Source organism: Oculina patagonica, chromosome 10, assembly GCF_052425735.1.
Source record: "Oculina patagonica isolate OP01 chromosome 10, crgOcupat, whole genome shotgun sequence".
NCBI classification, from domain to species: domain Eukaryota; kingdom Metazoa; phylum Cnidaria; class Anthozoa; order Scleractinia; family Oculinidae; genus Oculina; species Oculina patagonica.
In genome coordinates this window covers 19,974,823-19,989,211 of record NC_135767.1, presented here as the reverse complement: position 1 = coordinate 19,989,211, position 14,389 = coordinate 19,974,823, and the positions used below count along the sequence as shown (strand labels likewise).

Sequence of the window (14,389 nt, the reverse complement as noted above, 5' to 3'; positions counted from 1 at the left end):
AACAAGAAATGACCCCCTTGTGACCTTTATTTGTTGGTTCACTTCTAGCAAATCTGCTGCTTGCACTACGCATCCAAAACAAGAACATGTAAGCCTCTTGCAGGCTTGATTAAAAATCCTAATTTTATTTTTTTTTATTTTCTTTCCCCCTTTCCCTGCTTCAGCAAGGACTTGCAATGTAGTCAATGTAATGATAATATGTGATCATCACAACTCAGGTACTTGTTTGACTGCAAACATTTATTCCACAGCTAAGGGCTTCATACATGTACAAATAAAAGATGCCCACCTTTTGTTTACTGCTGTCAGGATCAACACTGAAGAAACCAATCCTTTCAAACTGAAATTTGTCATAGACCGCAGCTTGTTTGACTGTGTGTTCCACAAGAGCATCAGAGATAACTGTCAAGGAGTCCTGTCATGACAAAACATAACTTGAGGTTATTATAAAAAATTATTAAATACAGGTGACATATATTCAACTAGTTTGTTGTGAAATACTACAGCTGTTATCCCACCAAATGGATGGGATGGTTCTAGTCCGACATTCCATCAGGTTTCCAGAACAATTTGTTGATACTCATTTATACACCTGGTGTGAGGCATGAGAGAGGTGTGGTGGCTGGATCAGTATGGGCCCTGACAGGGCCACCTTGCGTAGTGTTCTTGGGCAAGACACTTTACTTTTACAGTGCCTATCTGCACCCAAGGTATCGGCAAGCTTAATGCTGGGGGGAACCCTGCAATGGACTAGAATCCCATTCAGGGGGGGGGGGGGAGAAATACTCCTAGTCGTTTTATGCTAGGAATCCAGGATAAGCTCTGGCCTCATGGGCCAATAGCCTTGTATGCAGACTTTACTTTGCTCAAGAACAAACGTCGCAAAATAGCTGTATGTCCACTTTGCATCAAGACTACTTAAATAGTGATTCTACAGACAAGGCTGTGCAAGTATACATAGTAACAGATTCTTACCTTGTTGCAGTCTGTTAAAAATCCACCTGGTACTTCAGCTGGGTCCTCAGGATTTTTATGTTTAAATCTGTAGGGGATTAATCACAAAAAATAATTTATCACAGAGGTTCATTTGGGGGGTGGGTGGGTTGTTATGTATCTTGTACAGGCTGCAAAACTATTGGTTTATTAGTCTAACTCTTTTAGTCCCCAGGTTAAAGAAAAAATAAAAAAAATACAGAGCCATTGAGAATTTTCTCGGCATATTAGTATATGTTTGCTAGGGGCCTAGTCAGCCCCGTCAGCTCTGAGGGTAAATAAATTTTATTGATTGATTGGGCGATTCCAGAAAATATCCGTACCATACCACGGACGGCTTCCATATTTTAGCCCCCCTTGCGCGGTTGTCAGTTCGTGCTTTATTTGCGACTTGGTAGTCCACAAAACAAGCATTTTCAAGGAACACACTCTTGTTTTCTCATCTGGAAATCCAAGACCTGGAACTCCCCCATGCCTTTGGAATTTCCAATCGTAAGTATCCCCCCATGCCTTCGGAATTCCTGTTCAATGACCCCCGCCTGCCCTCGGATTTCCAAAAAGCCGTCCGTGGTATGGTACGGATATTTTCTGGAATCGCCCATTGATTGATTGATTGATTGATTGATTTATTGATTGAGTATAACAAGACAATGTTCTGCAGTTGACAACTATCATGCATTGTATCTACCTGCTTGCTGTTAATGAGAAATAAGTAAAATTAATTTATCACATTCAGACAACTCAAGATTGGGAGATCAATAGTTGCCACCCCAAGAAGACAGTAATTTATTTTGTTTTTAAAGTAAACTTACAGTCTCTCGTAAAGCCTGACTTCACACGTCAGTGGTGATGATACCCAGTGGATGAAAGCCTTGGGCTTTTGAGCTGTTTCTGTAGATTCACAATTGACCAACAACTCTTTCACTTTACCACTGGAATCCTGAAACAATTTCAATAAAATCTTGGTGACAACAACAACAGCAAAGATATCAAAGCTGAATAAAATTACTGTCAAACCAAAATGTTTACTGCAAAGCTCTACAGTGTTGCAGACGTAACTTGCAGATTCAGTTCAAATTTGTTCAAACAAAATGCCAAGTTCTGTAAATGATGGGTGCAATTTTCTAATAGAAAAGACTGCCACATACTCTGCAAAGTAGTCAAGAGCCACTGAGAATGGCAACTACTGCAAGTAACCTCAAGGAAAAGACTAAAAATTAGATGCATTAAGGGAAACACCCAGATTCACTGCTTTTAGTGACCCATCACAAATTCTGATGATTTTGTGGATTGCACAGGACAAAAAAGGGCACACAATGTCGGAAAACAAAGCTTGTTGAATTAAAGATACATCTAATTTGAAGAATATTGATATCATCAAATTGAGTTAACATTGCATACCTTGACAACTTTATGAAGTTTAATCACCAGCCCAGCATACTTGAGCCCAACAGACTGATCAGGAGTCAGGCGACGGAAGCCCTTTTCTGACACCTAAAGCAGACATTTGAAATATTTGTTTCAAAATCAGGCGAAAGTCATGAAAGACACAGAAAGAATCCGATAAATAATAATACTAATAATAATAATACTGCCGATAAACACAGAACATGAGGACTCCTTGCTGTTTCAAGAGGTCACCCTCAGGTCACCTCAATCTTACAGCCACTTTCAGTGTTACGTGCATAAAGCTATCTTTCTACATTCATCTTTGGACACTATCTTTTGACATGCTGTTTAAAATGAGCCAATCAAAACCGATGCATATCGATGTTGGTTTCATGCAAATGAGCTCACAAGGTCAGAAGGTCATTCTAGTGGGCTGTGATTGGCGGATTTCAGTCCATGTTGTTCAGTTAAGCATGTCAAAAGATGGATGTCGACAGAAAGCTGCTATGCAAGTAACACTGAAGGCGGGTGTAAAATGAGACAATCATTGACTTACCTCTTTGAAGTCTGACTGTTCAATAAAGATTGTTTTCTCAATTGTAATATCATGACTCCCTTTACTTGGGTCTTGGGGGAAGTTGGGCACACTGAGCTTGGCTTGCTGAAAAATAAAGTAAAACTATTATGTTAAACCTCTATTTAGGCATAATGTTGCAGATCTATGCTACATTGCTTGCCAGAACAGCCAGTTGTCTCCAACCAGTTTGCAGGGCTTGAAAAAGTTTTCAGTTTACTTGGTTACTAAAAATTATTTAAATAAAAAATTAAAACAAGTAAATGTATGTTCCAACTGAACTGCAGCAGTACCTTGTCAAAGTTCTGAATTACAACTTTAAGTGGTTCCAGCACAGCCATCACCCTAAAGAAAGAAAATTAAAGTTAAAATTTACACACATAAACAACACATGTACTTCTACAAAATTTCTTTAAAAACTTTTGGATGTGCAACTGTCATGGACTATTAGATACCTAGGAGCAGTAACATTAAGCTCATCTCGCACACAGGACTCAAGAAGCAATGGATCTGTCACTGTCTGAGCCATTGTCACACCAACCTACAAAAAAATATATTGCACAAATTATTAAACATAAGTGCTTGTCTGCCTCCTTCTCCTCCTCCTTTCCCTTCGCTTCCTCTTCCTCCTCCTCTTCCTCCCGCTCCACCTCTTGATCTCCCCCCTCCTCTGCTTACAATTCATCCTCTTCCTTTCCTTTTCCATCACCTCTCCTCTTTCTCCCCCTTTCATGATCATCATCGTCATATTCTTTCTCCTTCTCTTCCTCCTTCTTCTCCTCCCCCTTCTTCTCGTCTATCCTCTCAGATTTTTCTTTTCTTGCTCCATTATTTTTTTATGAATTTTTAAACTTTAAAATGGCGTTTTTAGGGCTACTTTAGGATAAAAAATTCATTAAAAATTAATGGAGCAATAAAAGAAAAATCTGAGACACCGTTTTTTAGACCAATATATGTAGATCAAATTCCACATAAAAGTTTTGGCTCTTATGTAAATGTGTTCTCAAATAAACCTAAAGTTGCGCAACATCATAATTGCAAACAAAATGTTGACGTTGCTTATTATGGTCTATATGATGTAAACAAAATCCACAATTACAATCTTTATTCAATAAGCTTTCAAAAAATATATACTTTATTAGGGTTACCATTGATGGTTTGCACACAATTTGACTTGGAACACAAAAGGCCAATTTTCCTTCCGTGATACATTAAGGGAATTTGCAGTATTTAGCTGAATGATAAGCTGAATGATTCGATATCTTGTGAAAACCGTGTTAGATCTGGTATTCACCATTGCAATTTATTTTTTTTAGGTTAAAAGAGAATGTTGGTGGCTGTTACCTTGCTGCAGAATTTATTGATAGCTTCAGGAGGAAAACCTCTTCTCCTCAAGGCTGTTAGAGTAAACAATCTTGGATCATCCCAGTCCCTGAATAAAGAGAACACATTTAAAAAAGCTTTGCACATAGACATCTCAAGATTTTATCAGATTATTCTATCTGTTTAAGGTGTCCTGCACAACATCCCACTTTCTAGGGAAGAATATAACAACAACATGTATAACCCTCATTCTATGACTTTTTGTTTCCAAAGTCAACCTATTAAATTTCCATAACAAAGGAGAATAAAAGTTCCCAGGTTTAATTTACAAAATTACATTTGAATTCCAATTTCTCAAGCCTCCAAAGGAAATGAAAATAATTAATGTCAGAAATCAGGAGTTCAAGAAATGGGGGTAAAATTGCAGTGTTTGTTCGAGGGGCCTAAATGCATGATAAGTAAGTAATGGGTAGATGTATTTTACAGTGTTTCAGAGAGGTTCTACCACAGGGGGATCCCCGAGTCACTCGTCAGAATTTCAAAATGCTTGGTGTCGCTGTTTCATCAGCCATTCTAGGGCTTTTTGTCACTTGTCAGAATTTGGCGAGAAAGGTTATTGTTTGACGCAATTTTATTTCATGTGCTAGTGTCGCAACTTTTTTGGGTCATGTTGCTTGTCGGAGTTTACCCTGGCAGGGCCTCTTAAGTAAGCTAATATTTTCTTGCATTGCATTTTAAAGTTAATTAGCCACATTTTAACAATTACTGATCTTACCTAACAATTCCTGAATTGATCAATTTAGCGATCTTTCTCTTGGACACGACAGTGTAACTCAAGTTCAGTCTGCCATATTCCCACTGAACTGGGCAGTAAATGTCGAGAGCATTACACAGCCAGTAGTATGATGAACGTCTGTCAAAAAGCATAAAAAATATGTTCACTGTTAGTAGAAAAGATTTGGACATTTACCATGAGGGTGTAAAATAGTTTACACTTCATAGGCAGCGGACCAGGGGGAAAGGGGGGATGTAGCCTCTGCAAACAAACACTTGTAGGGGCTCAACCCCCACCCCCCCATTTTAGTGTCGCAGCAGATTTAAAACTGGTTTGTCAAGACACATGGTTTTATGGATGACATGCTCTGTCGGATAATAAATTTATGGTGTAGAAATTTCAATGAAACTCCTTTTCCCAAAATGCTAATGACATCACTCGAGACATTGGTGACTTCAACTCAGAGGGTACATTCTCTGTCTTCTGACGTCTAAAGAAAAACCCCAAAAGCACCATGTCACAAATTGATTACGGACAAATGACGTATTGACAAAAGACGTATTGGGAAATTTGAGTAGGGGATGCTTCGCTTGGAGTACAGTTTGCTTTACGCACCTGGATTGAAATTCTTTTGTACAGAGTGAATGAGAGATATCCTCTACTGAATCACACAGGCAGTGAGTAAAGTCATACGTCGGATAAATACACCTAATTAAAGAAGAATGAAAATAAAATATTTTTAACAACCTTCATTTTGTTATGAAAAATTATGAGACATGATTCACCATCTAGGGAGGGGTGGGTTGGATGAGCTAAAAAAAGGGGGGGCTTAATTAATAGAACTTTTATAGTTAATATATATCAGTACCATTCGTCCCCACTCCTGTGGTGTGGGGTGAATTTGATGCGGTATGCTACAGGGTCCATTTTGCCATCCTCTAGAGTGGTCTTCATTCTTAACGTTGCCTTGAAATAAATACAAAGAAAATAATTATTAGCAAGTGCTAATAATGTATTTTATTATAATATTATGCATTTTAAAAATTGATATTTTCGCATGAAAACACACTGCAAAATCACGAACACAAAAAGGTAAAGGTAAAGTCTGTGTCCGAGCCAAGTGGCCCATACAGTCGGAGCTTATTCCGGTTTCCGTAGCATTAAGCGACTGAGAGTATTGCTACTCCCCCCTAGATGGGATGCCAGTCCATTGCAGGGATTACCCCCCAGTAGTAAATTCGCCGGTACCCATTTATACACCTGGGTGGAGAGAGGCACTGTGAGAGTAAAGTGTCCTGCCCAAGAACACAACGCAGCGCCCCGGCCAGGACTCGAACCCGGGCCGTTCGACTCGGAGTTGAGCGCGCTAACCATTAGGCCACCGCGCCTCCCACAAACACAATTAATGGCAAGCAACTAGAAATCAACTTACCGTAAAAACCCGCAGATAAGCCGCACCTTTTTTCCAAAAATATTCGCTCGAAAGCGGGGGTGCGGCTTATCTGCGGGAACATTCGGAAAAGGTGCCGTAAATTTTCGTTAACTGATGCTAATTTATGGAAAATTATGTAAATAAATATAACATAAAACTACAAGAGAGTACCGGTCATTGCTTTTGCAAGTTTGACAGCTCCTATACTGTTTGCAGTGTCGACAATGGCCTATAACTTTACAGTAATATTGATACTTTTACGAGCGAGAAAATACCACGAGTATTCACGAGTAAGATGGCCAATTGTTTCTTTCTCATTTTGCACTTTGATGGAAAATTTGTTGAACTGATTACGAAACTCTCTTTATGCAACAAGTTTATCTCCAATAGATGTCTCCCAAATCTCTTTAATTTGTCGATATGATAGCCACGAAACCCGAACGCCTCCATCGCCATCTTGTTTTGCTTTCTCGCCCTAGTCCCATATTTCGCGTCCGATCAAATGCCTGGTTACTAAGCTACGAACGTTCTGCAAACGCAAGTTCTTGTTGTTGTGACACAAAAATCTATGGAAAAATTGCGTTGAATGAAGAAATACCTGTCAACAAATGCCAGAAAAAGATCACCCATAATATGTCAAAGTTGGTTTTCATTACACACATGTAAATTAGGAGTTGTGGCACAAACCGTGACAACTCGCTCGGCTCGCCCGGGCTCGCCTCGCTCCTTGTCACGGTTTGTGTCCACAACTCCTAATTTACATGTGTGCGCGGAACGCAAGACGCCTTTCTTACCCCCCCTCGCGAAACGAGTTGCAAAAAAGGCGTTGGCGGCACCTCTAACGGCCCGCAGCAACAGAGAGCGCCACCTGTGTGCTATATTTATTTTTCAATTGAACAAATAACACCTCAGGGTAAATGGAGCCAACGAGAGATGTTTTTCAACCAAAAGGACCGAGAACGAGAAAGTTTTACATCCAAAACGAAAAAATTTTTGATCGATATTTACAACAATATGTAAGTGTTGACATGACAAAATTTATACACGACTTGGTTGTAGCAATTTCAAAACTGAAAACTAAAGAGCTTAGCAAAGAAATTTTTGAAGAATTGTTGGAAAGAGACTTTACTTTAAAAAAAAGTATGAAACTGAAAAAACCAGAACTTTTTGGAAAAAGTGAAGACTTACCCAACAGTGAAAAAAACGAAGAATTTGTTCCAATAACGACAGTTTTACCAAAAAAATCGTTAGATTATCTTACTTTAACAAAATATCATGAAGCTTTTTTGAGGTTAGGAGAAGTGTACGACTATGTCTATGATTTTGAAAAAATTCCGGAAAATTTAAGGCAAAAAAAACTGAAATCGCTAAGCAAATCTTGGCTAAAGCTAACAAAAAAATCTGGAAAGCAGTCGTGGAAATGGAACTAAAGAAAAAGCAAAAAAAATGGGTAAACAAATTAATTAACTGCCGGAAGAAGAGCCGACAGACTGAACTTCGTACCAATCATTTAAACCAACCATTGTACTTTAGGGCGACGAACCTTTAATTGACAAAAAAGGTTTAAGCTTGCGACTTTTTTTTTTTTATTTATAAAAGAAAACAACATTAAAAAAACCTTCGCTAACGTTAAACGCGCTAAAACCATTTTTTCTGACCGTTTACAGACACAAAAAATGGTTGCCCTGCTAGCGGCACGCAAAATCGCGAGCGACTTACGTGAGTTGCGTGACATTTTCAGAGAGAGCCTGGAAACCATATTTCTAGTTCTCAGGCCCTTGGACGAGCAGAAAGAAACATGGCGGCCTAATCAGGATTTAGTGTTTGGGCCGATAAAAAACGAAACAGAACAGATATTACAAAAAAAATACGCTCAGTTAACGCGCTGTAATTTTTTGTGCCCCCACAGAAGCTGGCGAAGTGAAGCGAAGAGAAGAAATCGAGAAATAACAGGATTTGATCACAGAAGTTTAACGATCGATCGAAAGAACTTTCCCGAAACATCGGACTCAATCGGGCCTGTTTATTTTTTTTCTGCTTCAAGCATTGCTTCCACGACTTGATATGTTATCTGTCTGACCTCATTTTGCCAAACGGGAGTAGAAAGTTCGGTTAAAATAAAGCAAATCGCTTGGAAAAGCACCAACATTTTAGCCTATTTACCAAACTTTACCAAGTGTCTAATTAATGATGACATCATCCTGATGCCCAAAAGCGCATGCGTACTTGCTCAAAATAGGTGAAAGGGTACCACAAGTGAAAAACGTGACAAAGTGAACTATATATAAGTAAACGCGGCCGTAACTTTTTGTTAGTTCACAAATTCTGGTGAAGTCAAGGGAGGTAGTGGATGGCCAACCACTTGAATCCTGTTATAATGGCTTGTGCGGATGGTGAATTACGGGGTATAGGGGGACTCCTTTCAGTGGGAGATACCCCTGGGTGAACCCGCCTCGGCCCTACTGATAACGTGGGGGTGCTCAGAAATTCCTCGGGATTTCAAACCTCGGCAGAGGTAAAAATGTGGGACAGCCGCCTTGTCAGCGGCGGGGAAAAAGTCCTAGCCGGGGCTAGGCAAGAAACAGCCAACGAGCACCCCCCGACCAGGGTTTTGCCCTTTCGTTTGACCTGTCACGCAACGTCACGCGTGACTGTCACGCTCTGTGTCACACAATGTCACGCTGTGTGTAACACAATGTCACGATTTGTGTCATGCGTTAATTTTATTTTTCTGAACACTCAGATTAAATCCAGTGTTTATTTTCTCAAATCTGATTTCGACTCTGCTGATATTCTTTTTTTTAACCTATCTAATTCTTCTTGTCGAATTTCCTGTCTCAGTTTCTCAATGTCAGGCTGTGGGGATGACTTTTTTTGGCTTAAATTTTTTGTAAGGTGCATGCGAACAGTCTCTTTGAGGGCCATGTAACGAGAATATTCATCCAAAATAATTTGAAACTCTTTGTCATTAACTTTATTGTCAATGAGAGCGGCAGAAACAAGTCTATTGACAGTTTCCCGTTTGGCAACAGCAAGAGAAGTAATTTCATTATTTTTCATAATTTTTGGTTCAAGTTTTTTGCTCGCTCCAGTGAAAGCGGCTGACAAAACGCCTGTAATTGCAGCACATGCTGCGAGAGGAACGCTTACCGGCAAACCAACGACTGTTACCGCTGTTCCAAGGCTGGAAGCAGAGAGAACACTGGACAAACCACCCATTGAAATTGCGGAATAATGAAAAAAAGACTTCACCTTTTTATACTTTTTCAAAACAGCTCGGTATTTTGCAACTTCTTTGTCAAATTCTGAACAAATTTGATTGATTTTTGTTAACCTAAAGTTTTCTGGTTGATTTGGCAAAGCGGGATACAGTGTTTGTTTTACGCTGTTTTCTTCGCGATCACCATAAGCAGGGGCACTCGGGAGCACATTAGCAGATGACATGGCCTCGTATACATAAAAGTTATTTTTGTATTTAATTTAATTCAATTCCAACTCATATGTAAGATTTGTGCCGTTAAAATCGAATGGCTTTCCATTCTCATCTCTAATCGAAAGAGTCAGAGATGATACATTTTCTTCAGCAGAAACATCGCGCAAGACGTTAAAATGTGTATTTTGGTAATAAACTTTTTCATACGGTTTTCCACGTATGTCAAAAAACGCTAAAAGGCTTGATGGCTTACCATTTAGCAAGCTTTGTTGCTTGTCGATAAGGTCACAGTTGATGAAGTAATTTTTAGGATTTGAAACATTATTTACCTCAATTGTTTCAAAAAATTCCTTTTCAATACTTGCGTAATTCTCAAACCCAGGCAAATTAAAGAACTTAATAAGACTTTCGTTCAGTCCAAAAGCTTTTAAATTGGGCTCTTTTGCTTTTATTATCAATGAACGACCTGCAATGCCTTTTGTTACAGAAAACATGTTTTTCTCTGGAAATCCTTTTTCAAAAATACTCCCAATGTCATCGAGTGAGAAGTTTCCTTGCCGTATATAACGCGCCTTCTCTTCCTTGTTCACTTGTTTATAAAAAACTATTCCATCCTTTTCCAAACTATTCCAGCTGTTGTAAAGAGAACAACTTAAAAGCCGGATATAGCTTGGTTTTGGAATAGGCTGGTCAAAATAAACAGTGTTCGGATTTTCTTTTGTGGTAACAGTCAGCACAACCATTTTTATATTAAATAAAAATAAAAAATGTTTAATATAAAAGAGGACCATGGATGCAAAAACAAGAGGTTTTATGAAGTGGATGAAAACCCCAGAAGCAACTACAATTTCTAAAGCGGCAAAAGACAATGCATGGAAACCTTTTCTTGCAAAATATCCAAACGCTGACCGAACAAAATTTGTTGCACAGGTTGAGTTCGCGTACAACCACACAGCAACGGCAGACATTTATTACAAGGCAGGGCAAGGCCATTTGATAAATGTTTTTGGCTCTGACAGCAAATATTGGAGCCCAGAGATGAAAAAAGCACTGGGGGTGAATCAAATTTCAGGCGGTTTTCCACAACAGCTGTCACCAAGCGGCGCAAAAGGCTCATCTTTGCCAATTCCCGCGGTTGGATTTCACGAAGCCGCACCGAGTTTGAAAAAAATATTTAACAGCCAAATAAACATCTACGTCACACCAGACCAATATTTCACAACGAAATTAAGAGAGATTTTTCAAAAAACAAAACTGAAGCATACATCAGGAAAAGAGTCAAAAAGGTGGCTTGCTAGCCAAAATATGGCCTATTGGCCACAGCAACTTAACTTTGCGGTATGGTGCGCGACAACAGGCTGCGGTATAAGTCGAGATATTTTCGATGAAGAGCACTCATCTCTCAGCTTGCCACCGATTGTGCGTAATTTTTATCTTTTTCACGTTTATTTCACGATAAGGCGAATATTGTTTCAGATGGGGGGAATTCAGAGCGTAAGCGCCTTGCCAGGCGACCCCACTTTTAGCCAGTTCGACAACAAGTACGACGTGGCTTCTTACAAAAGAATATGCGCTGAGTTCGGTGTCGACCCGTCAAGCGATTTCCGTTTCACAACAGGCGCAAACCACGGACTTGGTAACGTTTATATCTGGATTACTAACATTGGACCAAACAAAACTGGAGCAAAATACCCCGATTACGATAAATTTTCGGATGAAGGTGGAACTGCAAGCAAAGGTAACTTGATTCAATACATCGAGCCAGACGACGCTGCATATGCACAGGCAGACTGGTTTTGTCCTAACGGCACTGAAGGGCTTACTCAGGCAGGTTTGTCGAGAGTAAACCAGTCGATAGAGGCTTTTGTCTACTGTATTCTCGGTTCGCAGGTGAACGTTCGAAGTAGCATACTTGGAACAGGCGGCCGTGCAAAGGAAGCGCAAAGTGAGTTCCTCGTGTTGGTTGAAGACGCTATAAGGCAACCTGATCTGGCAAAGTCGGTCCAAAGATACCAACTAGCCATCGACGAAGCTAAGGTTCGGCTTAACCTTGCAGTCTGCCCAGGTGCCTGGCTGATGCCCGCTCGAATGGTGATAAACACAGAAAGCGTTGTTGGCTACAATAACCAGCTTAAGCAGGCTGTTGTTGGGATGAAATTAGGAGTGAATGATGAGGTTAATAAAGCTACAAAAAAAGTGGGCGCAACAAGTATGAGCGGTGGGCCATCAAAAGTTAATAGACCAACAAGTCATTCGTCAAACCCGATTCACAAAGCTGCAAAAAAAGAGCCGGCGCCGCATACGCCTTCAGCGGGTACTGTGACAAAAACAGACGAAAAGCAGAAGCCAGACACTGAAGATACAGCACACGAAAAAAACAAGATCTACCTTATTGCTGGTGCCGTTATTGTTGCGTTTGCAGTCAGCCGAGCTCTTTGAGGGTGCCCAAGGGGCACCGGAAACCCTTCGGGTTTTCCCTCTAGAGCTTAGCGCTCGCTTCGTTTTGTAACTCGCTCGATAAGAAAGATAGCAACACCGACAATCAAAAGCCAAGCATTCTTGCCGAGGAAGCTGATCACCTGGCCGGCCGTTCGAAACACAAAACTGGCGATCGAGCCAAGGAGGCCCGGCAGAATACTTGCAATTTTTTTGCCAAGTGTCTGAAGACCGTCACCAACACCTTTTGCTAAACCTTTTAAACCGTTTGAGAGAGAACTCATAATTACGCCAATAGTCGTGCCAACGGCAAGCAAAACTGCTGTGACGGTGAAGCCATATTTTTTGAAAATCGCTTTTACCTTTTCTCTTAATTTGTCTGTTAAAGACAATCTTTCGATCTCTTCTTCTCTTTCATTTTCTATTTCATTCCTTTCTTGATTCAAGTTATCAGCTCTTTCGCGAGCTTGTTGTCTTTCTGCTTGTGGCCTGTTTTCGTCGTTTGCAATATTTTCTTGTTCTTGTCTCTCTTGTTGTATTTCCACTTCCCTTTCTTGCCTTTCTGTTTCGTGTTGCTGGAATTCTTGTAAAGGTATTGTTACCCCAATCACAGGCTCGTACTCTACTTTTTTCAACCGATCTAATTCTTTCTGTAGATCAGTGCGCCTTTCAATTTGTAGTTTTGCTCTTTCTTTAGCTTTTTTTCTTTCCTCCGGGCTTTCATTGTTATCTTCTGCTGTTTTTTTGTTGTTATTGATGCCTTCTGAAAGACCTCTTATTTCATTTTCAAGAGTTAATCGACGACTTGGACCAAGGGCTTTTAAAACTTCTTTGGGAAGTCTTATATTTATCTGGTATTCTTCCTTGCCTTGAATTTTGGTTGTTAAATTATAATAAGGCTTACCTGGTTTAATTAACCCGACTTGCAGCCTTCCATTTCCATCTATTTTGTATTTAATCTTTGATTTGTCAGCTGATGGAAACTCTTTGTCAAGATAACTCGAAGCAGTGAAGGTTGTTGTCGCACTATCGTCGGGGATTTCAGGAAACATCGTTGTTGTTTCGTCCGGCCTATTCATTGTGGTTCTTCTCCCAGGTATTCCTTCACTAGGTCCGGGCGTTGATGCCCCTCCAGGTTGGAATGGGCCTGTTGTATCGCTGTCATCGTTGTCATTACGGTCGTCACGGTCGCCTGTATGTTCCAAAAGAGGATCTCTGTCACCAAAGCCACCTTCTGTCGCCATGTTATATTAAATAAATACATTTTTTAATTTAAATATACAATGGCTGTCGTGAGCGAAAGACACCGACCAACGTTCGAAGAGAAAACACCAAACGCGCTCAAGGCAGACAGAGTGCGACATCGCATTACATTTAACCCGAATAAAGCGTCTCCAGAAGAAATTCTGAGAGTTGCTGTGCCTAAGCTTGAAGAAGGCGTAGTTCTCGTGCCAGGCTCCCTGGCTCTTGTGTTCAACTTGACGGTGAGCGGCGAGCCCAACAACTTTCTCGTAAACAACGTCACCCGGGCGCTTGTCTCAAGGATGGTGGTCAAGTTTGCTGGAGAAACGCTGCAGGATACGAACGCTTACGACGTCTACAAACTTTTCGAGGACCTTTTTCTGCCGGTAGAAAAGCGCAGCAACATGTTTCTTGAAGGTATCCAGTCCGAGGATTTATGCAAAATCCGTTCAAACGCTGGTGACAAAAAAAAATCAGGAGTTGACGCGGAAAAGAAGCTGGCAGAAGTTTATGGAAGCAAGTATCGTATCCCGCTTGATCACGAGATTTTGAGAGACCATGGCGTGTTCTATCCGCGCGCACTCGCAGACGAGCTTGTCTTCGAGATAAAACTCAACAGTCCAAATGTGGTTGTAAGAGGAACAGATCCATCAAAACTTGGGTATGAGCTAACTGACATCCAACTCGAATACGAGGCTATTTATCACAAAGAACTTGCAAGAGAAGTAGAAAGCACTTACATTAACGGCAAAAGTTTCTTTTACGAGCATGTGCATAATTACAAAACGATCA

General features: G+C 40.3%; 1 protein-coding gene across 2 annotated transcripts in view; it reads right to left on the bottom strand.

Annotated features, from left to right (window-relative positions):
• LOC144629003 (glutamine--tRNA ligase-like) overlaps positions 1 to 14,389 on the bottom strand; it is a 34,374-nt gene that overhangs the window by 1,939 nt on the left and 18,046 nt on the right. For both annotated transcript variants that reach the window (XM_078487147.1, XM_078487146.1), the window contains exons 15-25: positions 5,923 to 6,020; positions 5,670 to 5,762; positions 5,055 to 5,192; positions 4,301 to 4,388; positions 3,412 to 3,497; positions 3,250 to 3,301; positions 2,939 to 3,043; positions 2,395 to 2,487; positions 1,806 to 1,933; positions 976 to 1,042; positions 290 to 415 (exon numbers count right to left, since the gene is read on the bottom strand). In XM_078487147.1, the coding sequence (XP_078343273.1) occupies positions 290 to 415; positions 976 to 1,042; positions 1,806 to 1,933; positions 2,395 to 2,487; positions 2,939 to 3,043; positions 3,250 to 3,301; positions 3,412 to 3,497; positions 4,301 to 4,388; positions 5,055 to 5,192; positions 5,670 to 5,762; positions 5,923 to 6,020 (1,074 nt within the window). The remainder of the gene's footprint in view (positions 1 to 289; positions 416 to 975; positions 1,043 to 1,805; positions 1,934 to 2,394; positions 2,488 to 2,938; positions 3,044 to 3,249; positions 3,302 to 3,411; positions 3,498 to 4,300; positions 4,389 to 5,054; positions 5,193 to 5,669; positions 5,763 to 5,922; positions 6,021 to 14,389) is intronic.